The following is a 16,046-nucleotide window of genomic DNA, read 5'->3' as shown; positions in this document are numbered from 1 at the left end:
GTATCATTCTGATCATTATTATTCTGATTATCTTTTGCAATACATCTAGACGATAAACTCATGACAATTGACAATTGTCATGAATCATTGTCTTTAAGTTGACCATTTAATGCATCTGGTTCGAATTTTGCTCAGGTATTTGGTACTGGATGATTTAAATGGTAGAAATTAACTTGTGTCCTATTCATTCTAGTCTTATTCATTTGCATTATGTTTTATTCATTCAAGTTCTAATGTTTCTGACTGTTTTCAAGACAATATCTTATGTGTCGATCATAATTCTATGTAGCTTGATATCTCACGGTAATTTTGAGAGAAAAGCAATGCAAGCAATGATTTCTGAATTGTAGCGACTATCGCGTTCGCCTTTGCTGTTCTTCAATAATATTTGACAAGCAGTATTAATTAATTTTTCAAGTACTCATGATAAATTCGTTTAACAGTTGATTACCCTCGGTTGATTCTTTTGTTCGGATTATTTGGCGGGGAAAATAGAAGTGAATGTATTATTATTCTTATTTGTTCATCGTCTCTACGATGCTCTTTGAATCAAAAACAGCTTTTAGTGTTAGGCTTCCTGAAAGAAATTTCAATTGTTGTTAAGAAATTTTTGGTTGCACTCTGTAGATTATGATGATGTGTTTGATCTTTTTTTCAATACAAGATCAAACACATGATGAAAATCTACTGGCTGGATGCCAATAAGTTCTTGACAACAATAACAAAATGTGAGCTAGTGCTATTCGGTGTGGCGTACACATGGCAATCACATGGTAGATAAAATTATGATCATCAGTACTGGGTCAAATAAATTAAAGAGAACTGAATTTGAACCCGGGCCATAAGCTACCCCCTCTCGTTCTCTCTCCCCCTCTCTCTCCCTCTTCGTCGCCTTACTTTTCCCTCTCTTACCTCCCTGTGCATTTGTATGCCTCGATAATACAAAAAATAAACAATAAGATTCTTCCTCTTCCCCTCCTTCTTCCTAGTACATGTAGTAGGAATAGTACTAGAAGCAGTATCACAATAATAATGACAACAATGATTATTATGGTTGGTAGTGTTACTAATTTTATTTTTGTAATTATCAGGTGGGCTGTATATCGTACAGACCACCTTATAATTTCGTTAGAATTGCCTTTGTTTATTTATTTATCTATTATCAGGTGGGCTATATATCGTACAGACCACCTTATAATTTCGTTAGATTTGCCTATATTATCAGGTGGGCTGTATCTTATACAGACCACCTTATAATGTTGTTAAAATCGCCTTTATTATTCTTTATTGTTAGGTGGGCTGTATATCGTACAGATCACCTTATAATTTCGTTAGATTTGCCTTTATTATTTATTTATTCATCAGGTGGGCTGTATATCGTACAGACCACCTTATAATTTCGTTAGAATTACCTTTATTTATTTATCAGGTGGGCTGTATATCGTACAGACCACCTTATAATTTCGTTAGAATTGCCTTTATTTATTATCAGGTGGGCTGTATCTAATACAGACCACCTTATAATTTTGTTTAAATTGCCTTTATTATCAGGTGGGCTGTATAGCGTACAGAACACCTTATAATTTCGTTAGAATTGCCTTTATTATTTATTTTACTTATTTCAAACCACTTTTTTGTAAGCACGATTACTTGAAAATGGCTCAAATTTGGCACACATATATGTATAGGCATATGTACAAAACACAATTACGTTTTCAACTATGACCTTCACTGATGACGTCATCTAGGCGCCATTTTGTATTTTTTTCTGAAAATTAACTCATGATCATATCTTCATAACCAAAAGCCATTTTTGATTCATATTTATCATGATTAAGGTCAATATTCGTCCGGTCAATATAAGGTCAAAAAAATGCGCGCGTACGCGTACGTCCGCGCGTCGGTGCGCGCGCAAATTTTCAAAATGCACAAAAAAAACTCAAAATCATTTAGCATACGTTTTAGGCCATTTAAAGCATTTTATAAAATATCTCGCACACGCGCATGTGCGCGCGTTTTCGCCCGTTCTGACATTTTGCAAAACAGAATCGCCAAATTTTCTTCGTCATCATATTTAGCACATTTTTTCAAGCATTTTGATACCTTGTTCACCTTTTTCTGACCATTAAAGGTAATACAAAGTTTTGGGAAATTTTGAAAATTGGGTGGATAGTGATTCTTTACAATTTTGTTATATTTGGATGCCCCTATGGATGTATTATAAGCACTAAAAAAATTAGCCACTAAAACTCTTCTGTTTTCGAGAAAAATTGAATATAAACATTTACCGGTGCTCCCGGTACATTTTGATAAATTTCAAATAGCGCCTATGGCCGTACAATGGTAGCTGCGACCATGAAAATTTCAGAGTATGTAGTTGTGATATATAATTTCCAAACGGGAATAGCTAATCGGTCGGTTTCAGTCAAGAAACATTGTTTAATAGCTAAATTAATATCTTGACCTTGATAGGGAGCTATACAACATTAAGAGTTTATTATTTATAATTTCATAACTTTAGACTCGATTTCAACCGCGACAACGATCAATGAATATTGTAGGAACACTATGCTTCCGAAATTGTTAATTTGAACCAAATTCATGACCCCATACCAAAACTTTGTAATACCTTTAATAACGGAGTGAGGGTCCGTTCAAGATACATGTCCGTGCGTGCGAGCTCTTGTAATACATAGCATATAAGGGAAAAAAATCATGCCCATACAAAATCCATTGTAGCTCTTTAGAATGTAAGGTGACCCCTATTTTTTTCATATGTTGATAGAGTATGAATCGGAGATATGATTTCATGTCTCATTTGACCCTCAATTAACTCACGACGTCATCATAATGGCCTCCGAACTCATTCAATTTGCATATTATGACGTCAGCATATTTTTTGAAAATTGATTGTATCTCTGTAAAATAAAAAAAAAATATTGATCAATTTTCTCTTCAATTTTGATATGTTCTAGCTGGGACAATCTTCTACGAATGCAGTCTTCACAATTTTTCATTTTGACAAAAGCATCATGGCGTATTTTTGCGATTAAAGGAGGAATATCAGTTTTTCACTTTTTGCGTGTATTCTCTATGGGACATGCCTTTTTTCAAAACTGGATTCTACATTCCCGTCTTTCGCGAGCAATATCTCCGTCGTTTTAGCTCCGTTTACGCTGAACTTCGAGTATGTTGTAGCTGAGACAATAAGCTATCTTAAATTTGCCCTTTATTTTGTCTCAAATTTTAGTTAGACCAGCCCACCTATACTTGTTCAAAACAAGTATTACAAATCTAGTTATTATCATTATCATCAACATTGTCACCGGAGCAAGTGTCGCTTCAGGCGGAGCAAATGTCGGCGGAGCAACTGTTGGCGGAGCAATTGTCGGCGGAGCAAATGTCACCGGAGCAATTATCGCGTTTTGCGGAGCAATTGTCGGCGGAGCAATTGTCGGCGGAGTAAATGTCGGCGGAGCAACTGTCGTTCGAGGAGAATTTGTCACCGGAGCAATCGTCGCGTTTTGCGGAGCAATTGTCGGCGGAGCAATTGTCGGCGGAGCAAATGTCGGCGGAGCAATTGTCGGCGGAGTAATTGTCGGCGGAGCAAATGTCGGCGGAGCAAATGTCGGCGGAGCATATGTCGGCGGAGCAAATGTCGGCGGAGCAATTGTCGGCGGAGCAAATGTCGAGGAGCAAATGTCGCGGAGCAATTGTCGCGTTTTGCGGAGTAAATGTCGGCGGAGCAATCGTCGGCGGAGCATGTGTCGGGTTACCAGAGATAGAGTGAGAGAGTGAGAGAGAGAGAGAGAGAGAGAAGGATAGAAACAGAGAAAAAGGGAAGGGAAAAGGAAGAGTTAAAGGAGTGACATGAATATACAACAGATGTTAACCTAAACATGATGCGAGAAATAACATAATCCTGCATATCAAGATAAAAGTGTAATCGTAAAACTTGTTATCTTTAGTGTATTCTTTAAATACACAAAAATGTTAACCAATACGTATACAATTTCCTGAATTTGTGAATAGATATGCACAGCCTAATGGATTATTTTAGTTTCATTCAACGGTGTAGTAAAATACAAAAGGCACATCAGTATAAACATTGATATCAGATTAAACATTCTAATAACTAGAACAAGTCGAACAATATTAGACAAACATCGACTTACTACTGGTAAACAGAAGGTTACTATGCCTCCGAATTTTTTTTTCACGGATTTTCATTTGGTAGGCGGATGAAATATGGAATTTTATTTGTGGGAATGCCTGGGTATGTAGTCTAGTTGTGCGTGTGTTAGGTTCAAGGGTGATTACTAGTAGTAGTAGTAGTACTACTACTACTACTACTACTTCTATCGCCATTATCATTGTAGTAGTAGTAGTAGTAGTAGCAGTAGTAACTTGTTTAGAACAAGACTAATCTTCCACAAGGTCCATTTCATAAATTTCCAACGGTACATAGTTAGATAACAAACCGTTAACAATTAACGTGTGACAATTTACATGTAAGATACGAACATTTTACGTTTGAACACAACACTATTGAAATATTGACATAATGGTGAAGCGAAAAACCAAAAGGGTAAAGTATACGGCCTTGATTTAAATGCTGTAATAATAAGGTAGTAGTTGTAGTTTATTTACATCATATCTATTTCGATTGTAAAATACCTTTCATCTATAACTAGATTACATTCCAACGAATACGAACCACGAAGAAGAATTCTATAGTATAGTAATAACAGAAATAATAACCGAGGCCTATATAGTTCTATCGTTGTTGTTGTTCTTTAATTCTTGCTGTTCATTATCATTATAATTACCATAATTATTATTAGTAGAAGCAGTAGTAATATAGTAAAACTAGTATCATTATTATAACAGAAATTGTCAATTCAGAAGAAAAACCCAAGAATCTCCATCTTTGTCCGTTGGCCCACTTTACCACAATCCTCTGGCCGTTGACTTCTCGGCGGTTCTCGTGCTCGATCGCATCCTACAAACAACGTGAACGAAAAAAACAATAGTCATAATACATAAAGAATTTATTTTAAGCATTGCTAACCAATGGGAGAGTGGTGAAATGAGTGTGTGTGTGCGTGTGTGTGCGTGTGTGTGTGTGTGTGTATGGGGGTGGGGGTGGGGGAGAAAGACAAGATGAGAGAGAAAAAGGGTGAGAGATGCAAGAGGAGGGAGAAACATAAAGAGAGTGGGGGAGATGGAAACGCATGATTTTCCAGTATTCATGCAGCACAACAAAAGGGGATGGAGAGAATATATGGGCAGAGAGAAAAAAGGGGGGCACAAGAAAGATGGTCCCATCAAGATGATAGGCACAGTTGAATGAATGGCAGAACAATAACAAGGGGCAGGGAGGGGTGGTTGTAAACAAAAATAACTTTCCTGCTATTTCAAATTTGAGACTTTGGGTTATAATGTATCCATTTATCCGTGCATATGGAAGTATAATTTGCATTTAAAGATATAAATTACAATTATAAACCTCACAACAGTATTTTTTCGCAACTGCTGTAAAAAAAAAGTATAACAATGGAGAGCCCATTTTTTTCTAACCTTTTTTTCCTTCTTTATTTAAAAAGAAATCCAGGTATTCTATCAATATTGAAGAAATGAAGGAACAAATAAAGGTAATTTTCCCCCCTTATCACATTGTTGTAAAGCTGCATGTACATGAAGCTGAGTAGAATGTTATTATGTCACTTATAGAGTTATAATATAAGATAGTGAAAAAACGCTCAAAACTTAAAATTCATGATTTTAATCTTGAATTCTTAACAAATGTATTTCAAAAAAAAAAATATTATAAAGATAATGGTAAGCATATTTTAGCCCCTGTCTTATGCATGTTCATTGATTGATAATTGCCTATGTTTGATTTGTGTCCTTCATATTATTTTGTAGCAAATTGCAATAGTAATTCCTTTTTGTATTTCTTAATAGAATGGCCAGTACATTTCTGTACTTGTACTTATCAACAAGATCCTGAAGACAATTTGAATTAATAACTTTTGAATACATTGAATATTTTACTCGAATAGATTTCATGATCCCTCGAGATATCCATGTTTTTTTTTAGCAGTTTCCTTCTTTCCTAACTACTTAGTAACCAGTGGTATATGTTTTTACAAAGATTAGAGAAAGAAGTACATACATTGAGATAAGCTGTGTTGACCTCTTGAATTATATACCGTTCCCCAGTTATAGCCAGCAAGCTCTTCTCTAAATACATTTATATCATATTCCTTTTAACATCTACATCGATTTTTTTTTTTTTTTTTTTTTTTTTTTTTTTTTTTTACTAGACTGCACTTTTGCTATGTTCTTAAGATTGCAAAAACTTTGAAATGATCGGACACATCAGATTTTATATGTAATTTCCATAATAATATCTATAATGTTCTCTCAGTAACTGTGTTAACTTATTATGGGCATTCCCAACTCAAGCTATGCTTTTCGGGTTGTCGCCTCCTTCCGTATCTGAATTATTTACTGCATACTCTATGTTGAAAGCTTGTTACATCATATTGTACTGTTGAGAAGGAAATACATGTTAATAAATACAATACAATACCTGAATGAATTTCAGATCCATTGATATTTGAATATATTATAAGATCTAGTAAAGTAGCAGATTCTTTTGTCACTCTTGTTTGCGATTGAATAAATTGATCTAAGCCTATGCATTGTAATGATGTCAAAAACTCCTCTACTGTGACTTCTTCATTCAAAGAATTAAAATTGAAGTCACCCAAAAGTAAACATGTACATCTCTCTCAATACGCTATGCCTAAACCTAAAACCAAACACTGACCCTAACCCTATATCTTTGATATGCAACCCAAAGAATTTGTTGCTAGAGCATATAAATTATGTACAGTCGAACCTGCCTTAGCGGCCACCTTTTTATAACAGCTAACAGCGTAACAGCTGCACTGCTAAAGCCAGGGTAATTGTGCTGCATTATTGTAGAGCGCTTAGAGACTTCTGACAAAGTAAGCGTTAGGCGCTATATAAGCACTGTAAGTATTATTATTATTATTTATAAAGACCACCTGTCTATAGTGATCACCCATATTGTCAGAAAAACATGTATTGAAGAATCTGTCTAGAAAGGCCAACTGTCTACAGTGTGAATTTGGGCGGCCTTAATTAACATGTTTGATAGTACACACATAAAAACAGAACCTATGCCTCTCCTATATGTATAGTTCTGCTATTTTACTTTTGACCTGGACAAAAACCCAAATAAAATCCCGGAAGATTTTCAGCCAAATTCTTATGGAAGAAATAATCGTTTTTTATAATCTTTTTATATACTCGAGGTATTGTTCAAGTGTATTTTAATAAATGAGTCCTTTTCCGTATCTTCGTAGGAAAAACATGAATGCAAGATAGAAGGAAAGGAAATAGAGGACTTAGATGAAAATAGGCTGCAGAAATTACATTCAAGATGACGTGGACACAGTCAAGCTCTGGAATTTTAAAGTTCTTATTTAGAAGTGAGAATTTATTTCAGGCAATAGAATACCCTAATAGGAAACAAGTATATGCTGGAAACTAGACCAAAACTACCAAGTTGCAAAGTGTAATGTTATTTTTTCGGTGTAAGAAAAAGAATAGCAACTTAAATCATCATGGTACCGGAGTGTTGGCTCAGTCAGTAACCGGGAGGTCGTGGGTTCGAACCCAAAAGACGTTAAAAGATGGGAGTTGTTGCTACCTTGTTTGGCGTTCAACAGTAAGGGATAGAGCAACGTCGATCTGGCGCTGCTCAGTGGCTGCCGGGCTCACGATCAATCGGGCAAAAAAAAAAATTCCGTTTCGGTTTAATAAAATTTGGAGTGGACTATTAGGCTATTATTATTATTATTATTATGCATTGGAGATAAAATTGGTGTTAAATTAAATAATAATAATTGAATTCATGAAGCGCCTTTTCCAAAGGTTACAGGGCGCTGTCTCTTAGGCTATCAACAATTTAAGAGGAGTTGTAAAGGTAAGTTTTCTTCTCTTTTTTTTTAATCTAGTGAAGTACTGTTTCAGAGGAGTTGTAAAGGTAAGTGTTTGTTTTTTTTTTAATCTAGTGAAGTACTGTTTCTTAAGAACGAGGGGAGTTTGTACCACAGACGTGGGGCTGGATTTGAAACCAGCCTGTTTACGGGATTTGGGAATGACAAAAGTAGAAGCTGCTAAATACCTAAGAGAATATGATGTTCTCCGTTGCTGAAAGAGTGAGGAAATGTATACGGGAAGTGTGGTCGACATAGATTTGAAAGTTTGAACAAGTATCCGGTATTGTATTCTATCAGCTGCAACTCGCAGCCAGTGTAGTTTATGCAACATTGGAGTAGCATGCATGGGGCAGTTTCAGTTTTTTTTTTACAGATTAGACGAGCACGTTTGTTTTGGACACGTTGAAGTTTGCCCAGGTCCTTCTTACTGACACCCCCAAGCAAGCATCCACCATAGTCAATCCTGGAGAGCACAAGTGCTCTAACAACATTGTGACATATTTCTCGATCTAAGCGCCTTCTGATGCGATTTAAGTTATATATTTGCCAGTTCAGGGTGCGACATAAGTTGGTGACATAATAATAATAATAATAATAATAATAATAATAATAATAATAGCCTAATAGTCCACTCCAAATTTTATTAAACGGAAACGGAAATTCTTTTTGCCCAATTGATCGTGAGCCCGGCAGCCACTGAGCAGCGCCAGATCGACGTTGCTCTATCCTTTTATTGTTGAACGCCAAACAAGGTAGCAACAACTCCCATCTTTTAACGTCTTTTGGTATGACGCGGGCGGACGCTCTACTGACTGAGCCAACACTCCGGTATACATGGTCAGACATTTTCATATTCCCATCAAACACGACCCCCAGGTCCCTAATTGTTGAGGAAATGGGAATGTTCTGATCACCAATAGTAAAAGACAGATTATTGAGACGATTCAGATGGCTTTGTGATGCAGCAATGAAACATTCTGTCTTGCTATAATTTAACTTTAGCTTAGACATGACAAGGCAGGCCTGTATGTCTTCTAAGCACTTCGAACTGTTATAACTGTAAAATAAACACTTTGAAAAATGATACAAGTTAGGATTCATGAGTGGGCCTGCAAATCTATTTAAATTGATAATATATGTACTTTGTACCTAAAAAGCATAATACATGCATGTGGCCACCCCTCCCCCCCCCCAAAAAAAAAAAATAAAAAAAATTATGCCTTATGTCAGGCTTTTGCTTGAAAACTGGCATCCCCGCTTTAAATTTGGCTAGATTAAAACAAAAGACGGAAATAATTTTATATAGTCTGATCATCTACTCTAATAACATTACAACTGTAAGATCGAACCTTAAACTTGAACAATGTCTCAAAGCAGATTTCTGTCAAAATACCCTATACTCTACCAAAAAAAATTATCTTTAAAATTTGATTTAAAAAAAATAAGATCTCAGACGTACCTCTGCGTCACGTTGGTTGGCATAATTCACAAAGGCATAAGCTGTAGAGAAACATAAAAAAGAAATTATAACCAACGACTTCTGAAATCAAAGCCTTTAACATCTACCTCATACCTTCAACATTTTAATCAGCTGAGTAAAAACTTTTGTCAAGGAAAGCAAGAATATGTAAAATTGAAATAATAATGCCCCCTCTTCCCCCAACCCAAAATCCAAAGCTTGTTTCATTCAAATTGCCATAAGCTCTTTCTGTAAAAAAAAACCTAAATTGCCACAACCAAAGTGACTCTTTACATTTTAAAAGTGAATTGGACAGTTTTAAAACACAACAAAAAAGGACGTATATCTATTTATATTTTGTACACATATGACAGTTAGTCCCCCCACACCCCACCCCGTATTGCACATTAGATGTATACATCTACAATTTACATAAATCTACAGTTTCTACTTATTACTTAAAAACCTTCTAATTATTAAATCAGATGTTTTTTTTGTATTAGATATTAATCTGTAGGTATATTGTACACTGTACTTACCCCATTCAGTACCTATGATAAAAAAAACAAGAAGAGAAAAAGAAAATATGTTCATGTACTGCGTAACGTGTTGGTGATCACAGTACATTTTCTTAAGTGTACCCATATTACTATCAATGAAAAACAAAATAAAAAAGTACAGTATTCAAGTTTTATTACAAGCATAACAAATAACCAATATGAAAGATAGATTTTCTTCAGTTAAAATTCAAATAGATATCAGCGGCAAATGAAGTGAGGGACTGAGTAAAGTATAAACATAAACCAGCTCCACGTATAACTACATGTATCTCTGAAGGCCTTCGTTTTTTTTCTCTGCCTTTGTCTATGCATGCATATATTCTCCCATCAACCCTTGCGCGACAATCATTCCACATTTTGTGGTTTGGCTCAATAAATTTGGATTCAGAACTCTAAAAGAGATGCCAGATGCATGAGTAGAAAGAGCAAAAGTTTCTGGACACACTACAGAGTGAGTCAAAAAAAAGTTTACACCTAGAAAATTGCAAATTATTAAAAAAATCATTGATGAACATTACACTGTTATATGTCTTATGAAAGAGTGTTTTATCCCAAATCATTTGGTACCATTTTTGTGTGGTATGTGTTCACGCTTGGATGAACAGGAGACATTGTTTGCGAGAGTGCAAAAATCGAATTGCGCCAAAGTTGCCTATGTGATATTTGAATAAAACAATTGGGTTTTGGGTATTAATTCGGTATTTGCAGATCCAAATAACACTCCTAACAAAATTAATCATGCCACACATATCAAATATCGAATATCAAATATCAACGAACATTTGTGCGCGTGTGTGTGGGTGTGTGTGACTTTGCTCTTTGCAAAAAACATATGCAATGCATTTCATTTGATACATTCAATCCATTCTCTCACTCCGCTAATCCCAACATAATACATACTGAAGTCATCACTTTGGCGCAAGTCGATTTTTGCACTCTCGCAAACAATGCCACCTGTTCATCCAAGCGTGAACACATACCACACAAAAATGGTACCAAATGATTTGGGATAAAACACTCTTTCATAAGATGTATAATAATTTACTGTTCATGGATGATTTTAAAAATAATTAGCAATTTTCTAGGTGTAAACTTTTTTTTGACTCACACGGTATATCTGGTTTTGTTTTATGACTTTATTGCGTTTGATGTCAGGAATTTTAATAGGGAAAATAAGCTTTAAAATTCTTAATTTGGCATTTCAAAATCATTATTTTTCTATCGATATTAAACTTTTTTCGGCAACTTTTCCAGGAATATCATATTTTATTTAAACAATGTAGCAATTATAGAAAAATCATAATTTGTTGCCAATTTGAAGAACAACATGTAATAAATGTAGCCCCGAAAATAAATCCTGAACTGAAAATTCTGCAGGTATTCGTGAAAAATAAATCGGGTAAATAAGTGTACTTTACACATATACCAGCTACATGTACAATGACGTGTAATGTATCTCTGAAGGCCATATGTTTTTCCTTTTTTGGAATTGACCTATTAATTTCACTCTATTCAATAATATACATAATTATGTACACCAACACATCTCTGAATGTGGGTACATGTAGGACAAGGGCATTGAAAGAAAAAGGCCATTTAACAACTAAACGTACAATAGTGTAAAAAATACAAATACAAATATAACCTTTACTTTACCTGCCTATTATGTCTTCCTAAAATGTGTACACTAAGAAACATATGAGAAACACCATTATAAAGAAGAAGTGAGAAATTATTATCAGAAAATTAACTGAATCAAGAAGTGCTAAAATATCACAGTGCTTCACCACTCTTCACCCCTCTCATGATACATGTGTACAATGTTTTAACAAAAGGAAAATATATGGCCTTCAGAGATACATTACATATCCTTGTACATGAAGCTGGTTTATGTGTAGATTACACTCAGTCAGAGTACCTGCAGAATGTTCTTTGTATATGTGTTGAACATTTAACTTTGTAATCTCTGTTTGTATCAGTCTCCCGTCTGTTTTAAAAAGGAATTTTGTTTCAATAAACCGTAATGAATGAAAAAAATCCAATGTATTTTTGGTTTTTGAATCACACCAACAGTCTTCCACGTTTCTAGGATAAGTCAATACACAACTTGAACTTCCTGTATTGTTAGTCTTTTGAAGACAAATAAAAGCCCAATAATATTAATCTTATTTGGGTCATTGTACCCACACGTGTGTCCGGACAGTTTGTTTTTCCGGACAGTTGATTTAAAACAGCAATTTGAAGAAGTTTGCAAGCAACATTTCATACCTTTTTTTAATACTTATATTGACAACATTATAAAGCATAAATATTTATGATGGTTAGTGTTTATTTGATGCATACATGTAGGTAAATCCGAAGACAAAATAAAAGGCTCTATGTTTGTTAACTGTCCGGACACCCAATCCCCCCAGCCCCCCCCCCCCCCACTCAATGTTATTTAGGGTACGCATATGCTCGTTCCCTCTTTTTGAAAGCATCCCCGGCCTATCTGAGGACTGCCAATATTTCCGAACCCCCCTTTCGCGGGCATTTCGCCGGCTTTTCCTGCCTTGGAGACCCCCCTAAATCAGGAAAAATGCTCAATGTACCCCCCTAAATTCAGAATAATATCTCAGGAGTCCAAAGAGATGAGAGAAAAAAAGAAAAAACACCCCCCCCCCCTTTTAAAGAAATATCCGGGTGAAAAGTCAAATACACCCCTTTTTTTTTTACAATACTCGGGCCGGACTTTGTCGCACGAAAAGTACCACTTTACCGGACATTTTGGCAACACGCATGCGGTCATTCCGACCTCTGAGTGGGGGGGGGGGGGGCCGGGCCAATCCCCCATCATACAAATGAGGAGACGTGCTGGGTCTTTGGAAGAGTGCAGTTTTTTTTTTTTTTGAGGGGGAGGGTGATAAAATCCTGACTTTGCTATGAAGACAATTTAGTAATCAAATGAATGACTTTTTCTTGACAAGGTCAACTTTAAGGAGGCGCGAGAGCTCAGTCGGTAGAGCAGTGGTCTCGTAATCCGGTGACCCGGGTTCGAAACCAAGTCGATGCGCTAGTGCCCTTTAATTGGTAAGGCATTAATCCTCATTATTGTGTAAACTCTAATTTAACAGCCTTCTCGTAACATGAGCCACTTGTCATCGAGTTCGTTCATGTTTGTAGACACACAATTGCCTGTAAACTTTTAAAGACCCTGTCCGATGAAAAAACGACTTTGTATCAATGGAAAGCTGAAATAACATAGAATAAAAATAAAAAAGAATTCAAAATATTTTCCCTTTCAGTATTGCACAAAAGCGAATTACAACCTTATTTTCCGCACCTCTCCAATTTAAAGGCCAACAGGGGTCAAATTTGCTGCAGTTACAGTGACGACACAATAACAAGACAGTGCACCCGATCGGCTCGCCTATATAGCTGAGGCGATAAGCCGTGTTCAATTAATGCAAAATCATTGTGAATATGCGTACCCCACAAGGGTGTCGATTTGTATCCTCGGTTGGGGGGAATGATAGGTGCCAAAATATTTTCGGCAATGGATCAAAGCAACCAAGAGGTAGAGGCGTGTGGCAGGTTGCACCCCCTCCCTCCAAGTTTTTAACTTTTTCAAGTCACCCTCAATAAAGATAACATTTTAGATAATATGGGACCCATGTGTGTCCCACATGCTTGCTACCTGGGTTATTATCCTCTCAAGCATATAGGCAGGATTTTATTTTAGGGGCCGGTAGTGAGCACCTCCTATGGGGTGGGTGCAGGGAGGGGGGGTTTCCCCCTCCCGCACGAAGCGCGGAAGCTCTGACGTTTCATTAAATTATTAAAGAAAGAAGACGATTCGTTGTACCATTCTCGACTCTTAATCCTTGTCTGAATTCAGTTCCCTCCCTCCCGCGCGAGGCGCGGAAGCTTTGACGTTTCATTAAATTATTAGAGAAAGAAGACGATTCGTTGTACCAATCTCGACTCTTATACCTTGCTGAATTAAGTCCTCCCCCCCTTTTTTTCGCGCGAAGTGCGGAAGCTTTGACGTTTCATTAAATTATTAGAGAAAGGAAGACGATTAGTTGTACCGTTCTCGACTCTAAATCCTTTTTCTTCCTACGTCCTCTTCCTTTCTTCTTTCTCTCTCTTTTTTTTGGGGGGGGGGGGGGGGGAGGGGGGGGCGACCACCCCCACCACCCCCTGGCTAGGCGCCTGTATCCTCTCTGTCTCTCATTATCTCTCTCCCACTCTCTTCTTCTTTTTTTGCACTTTTGCGCTTCGCGCTTAACATTTACTAAGCTCGTTGCTTTTTAACGCTGCGGCTTTGCATTTGGCGCACTGCATTTATATGATGCTGTTGATTGAATAAATTGAATAAATTCATCAATTCCTGATGAAGCCGTATGAGCGAGAATTCAATTTATTCTCGTCTCATATACGGTCGTCTCATATACTTCGTATCCTATTTATATATGTATGTATTATGAAAATGAGATAGCAAAATGTGTATATTGATGGTCATCTTGCGAGTAATAACCATTAACTACTCTCATCGGGCTCTCATCATTATAATTTTTTTTTTTTTTTTTTTTGATGGTGAATTATTGGGGGGGGGATGATTGTACAGGCCATCCCCCCCCACCTGAAATATTGGGGGGATATATCCCCCCCCCCATCCCCCCCGGGATCGACACCCATGGTACCCCACATGATGATGTCATCAATTCGATAGCTAGTTTTTAAGTCGATAACTTCCGATTTGTAAAGCTTTAGATTTCGAGTTTTCTGATAACTGTTACTCGCCTGACAGGCACTAAAGTAGCATATAATTGGTATTATTGTAGTCTATGGTTTGTAAGCTTTCCTTTGATGTATATTTCATCCATTTCAGTTTTCACTTCCGACAAGTCTAGGGGAGGTGGAATTCCCCATGGCATAGTCATAGGCATTACACGCAATGAACCGCTACTTGCAAAGTGAATGAGCGGTGCTGGCTTATTTCGCGAGAAATCAAATTTAACTTGGCATAAACCAAATGAAATATTTAAAATAAGTGTCCCGTTTGAATGAAACCAATATTAGGCCGATAATATAAGCCGAGTATTATAATGATTGCTTACATGCAACACGCCCCCCCCCCCTAACTAGAAAAGAAAAGGAAAAAAATCTAAAATTTTCATCTTAAAACATATTAAATTTCATGATCTTTTTGGTAAATATGATGTTCAATCAATAAAATCTTTGACTTAAAAACTTGCTCCTTTTAATAATCAAATTAATTGTTGGGTGTTGTTTACTTTTTATCAACCATAACATGCAATGCATTTACACATTCCCAGTCATTCAACTCATCACACAGACAACTTCTCACTCCTCTCATGTAATGTTAGCAGGTAGGTGAGACTCACCTCTCCGTTAGAACTTAGAGTTTTCTGTTTAATCCTTACCAAATTTGAGATCTATTCTGGTTATTCTGCCATATCTTTCAAAAATGGCCAGGATATCTCGCATTCGTGTGTTGAGGCTCAGTCTCCCGATGAAAAGATGATCAGGCATAATGGTGGTGGAAGATACTTTCGAAATTACGAGTTTCAGAAAAGAAGTCACATTCACATCAGTCACTACCCACAGCTGCTTCAACTTAGTACAAAACTAGAGCAATGCCATGCAATGGGCGCCGGGTTTGTGCACGTTTGTTTATGTATGTACCATGTACTTCGGCCAAGCGCGCGCTTTCTATGGCAGAAGCCATCGGTCATCTCCCAGATGGTGTAGAAGGCTTAAAGGGACTTGGTAACATTGTTCAGATGAGAGATAGTGGTGCTAAGGTAGTGACTTCAATGCTAGATGTACAATTAAAGATAATCTCAAAAATTTGAGTGAAAACGGATCATTATTCATGGTACAAATTGGGAAAAACTGATCTGATCGATTCCTTAATTCTCCCAACTATATTGTTCTACTTCTATTCTGCTACTTGTCAAAGCCTGTTCAGCATCAAGACAA

The 16,046-nt window shown here is 36.6% G+C and overlaps 1 protein-coding gene across 1 annotated transcript; it reads right to left on the bottom strand.

The window, feature by feature from the left end:
- Nucleotides 1–4,361: 4,361 nt before the first annotated feature.
- Nucleotides 4,362–15,733, bottom strand: LOC105440960 (serine/arginine-rich splicing factor 6-like). The gene is made up of 4 exons (XM_030989255.1): nt 15,488–15,733; nt 10,038–10,049; nt 9,499–9,539; nt 4,362–5,002 (listed from the first exon to the last, which is right to left on the bottom strand). The coding sequence occupies exons 1-4, from the start codon at nt 15,594–15,596 to the stop codon at nt 4,841–4,843; spliced, it is 324 nt and encodes a 107-aa protein (XP_030845115.1). The 5' UTR covers nt 15,597–15,733; the 3' UTR covers nt 4,362–4,840.
- Between the last annotated feature and the right edge of the window lie 313 nt (nt 15,734–16,046).

The sequence above is a fragment of the Strongylocentrotus purpuratus genome, unplaced genomic scaffold (assembly GCF_000002235.5).
Source record: "Strongylocentrotus purpuratus isolate Spur 01 unplaced genomic scaffold, Spur_5.0 spur5_scaffold_18, whole genome shotgun sequence".
In the NCBI taxonomy this organism is placed as follows: Eukaryota; Metazoa; Echinodermata; class Echinoidea; order Camarodonta; family Strongylocentrotidae; genus Strongylocentrotus; species Strongylocentrotus purpuratus.
The sequence above is the reverse complement of the archived record's forward strand: the minus strand, read 5'-3'. Positions and strand labels throughout refer to the sequence as shown.

Excerpts from the sequence above, each read along its gene's own strand:
- LOC105440960 (XM_030989255.1), bottom strand. The coding sequence starts at position 15,596 with ATGCCTGATCATCTTTTCATCGGGAGACTGAGCCTCAACACACGAATG. Across the intron at positions 5,003-9,498 it reads CCAACCAACGTGACGCAGAG|GATGCGATCGAGCACGAGAA; the intron begins GTACGTCTGAGA and ends CGTTGTTTGTAG.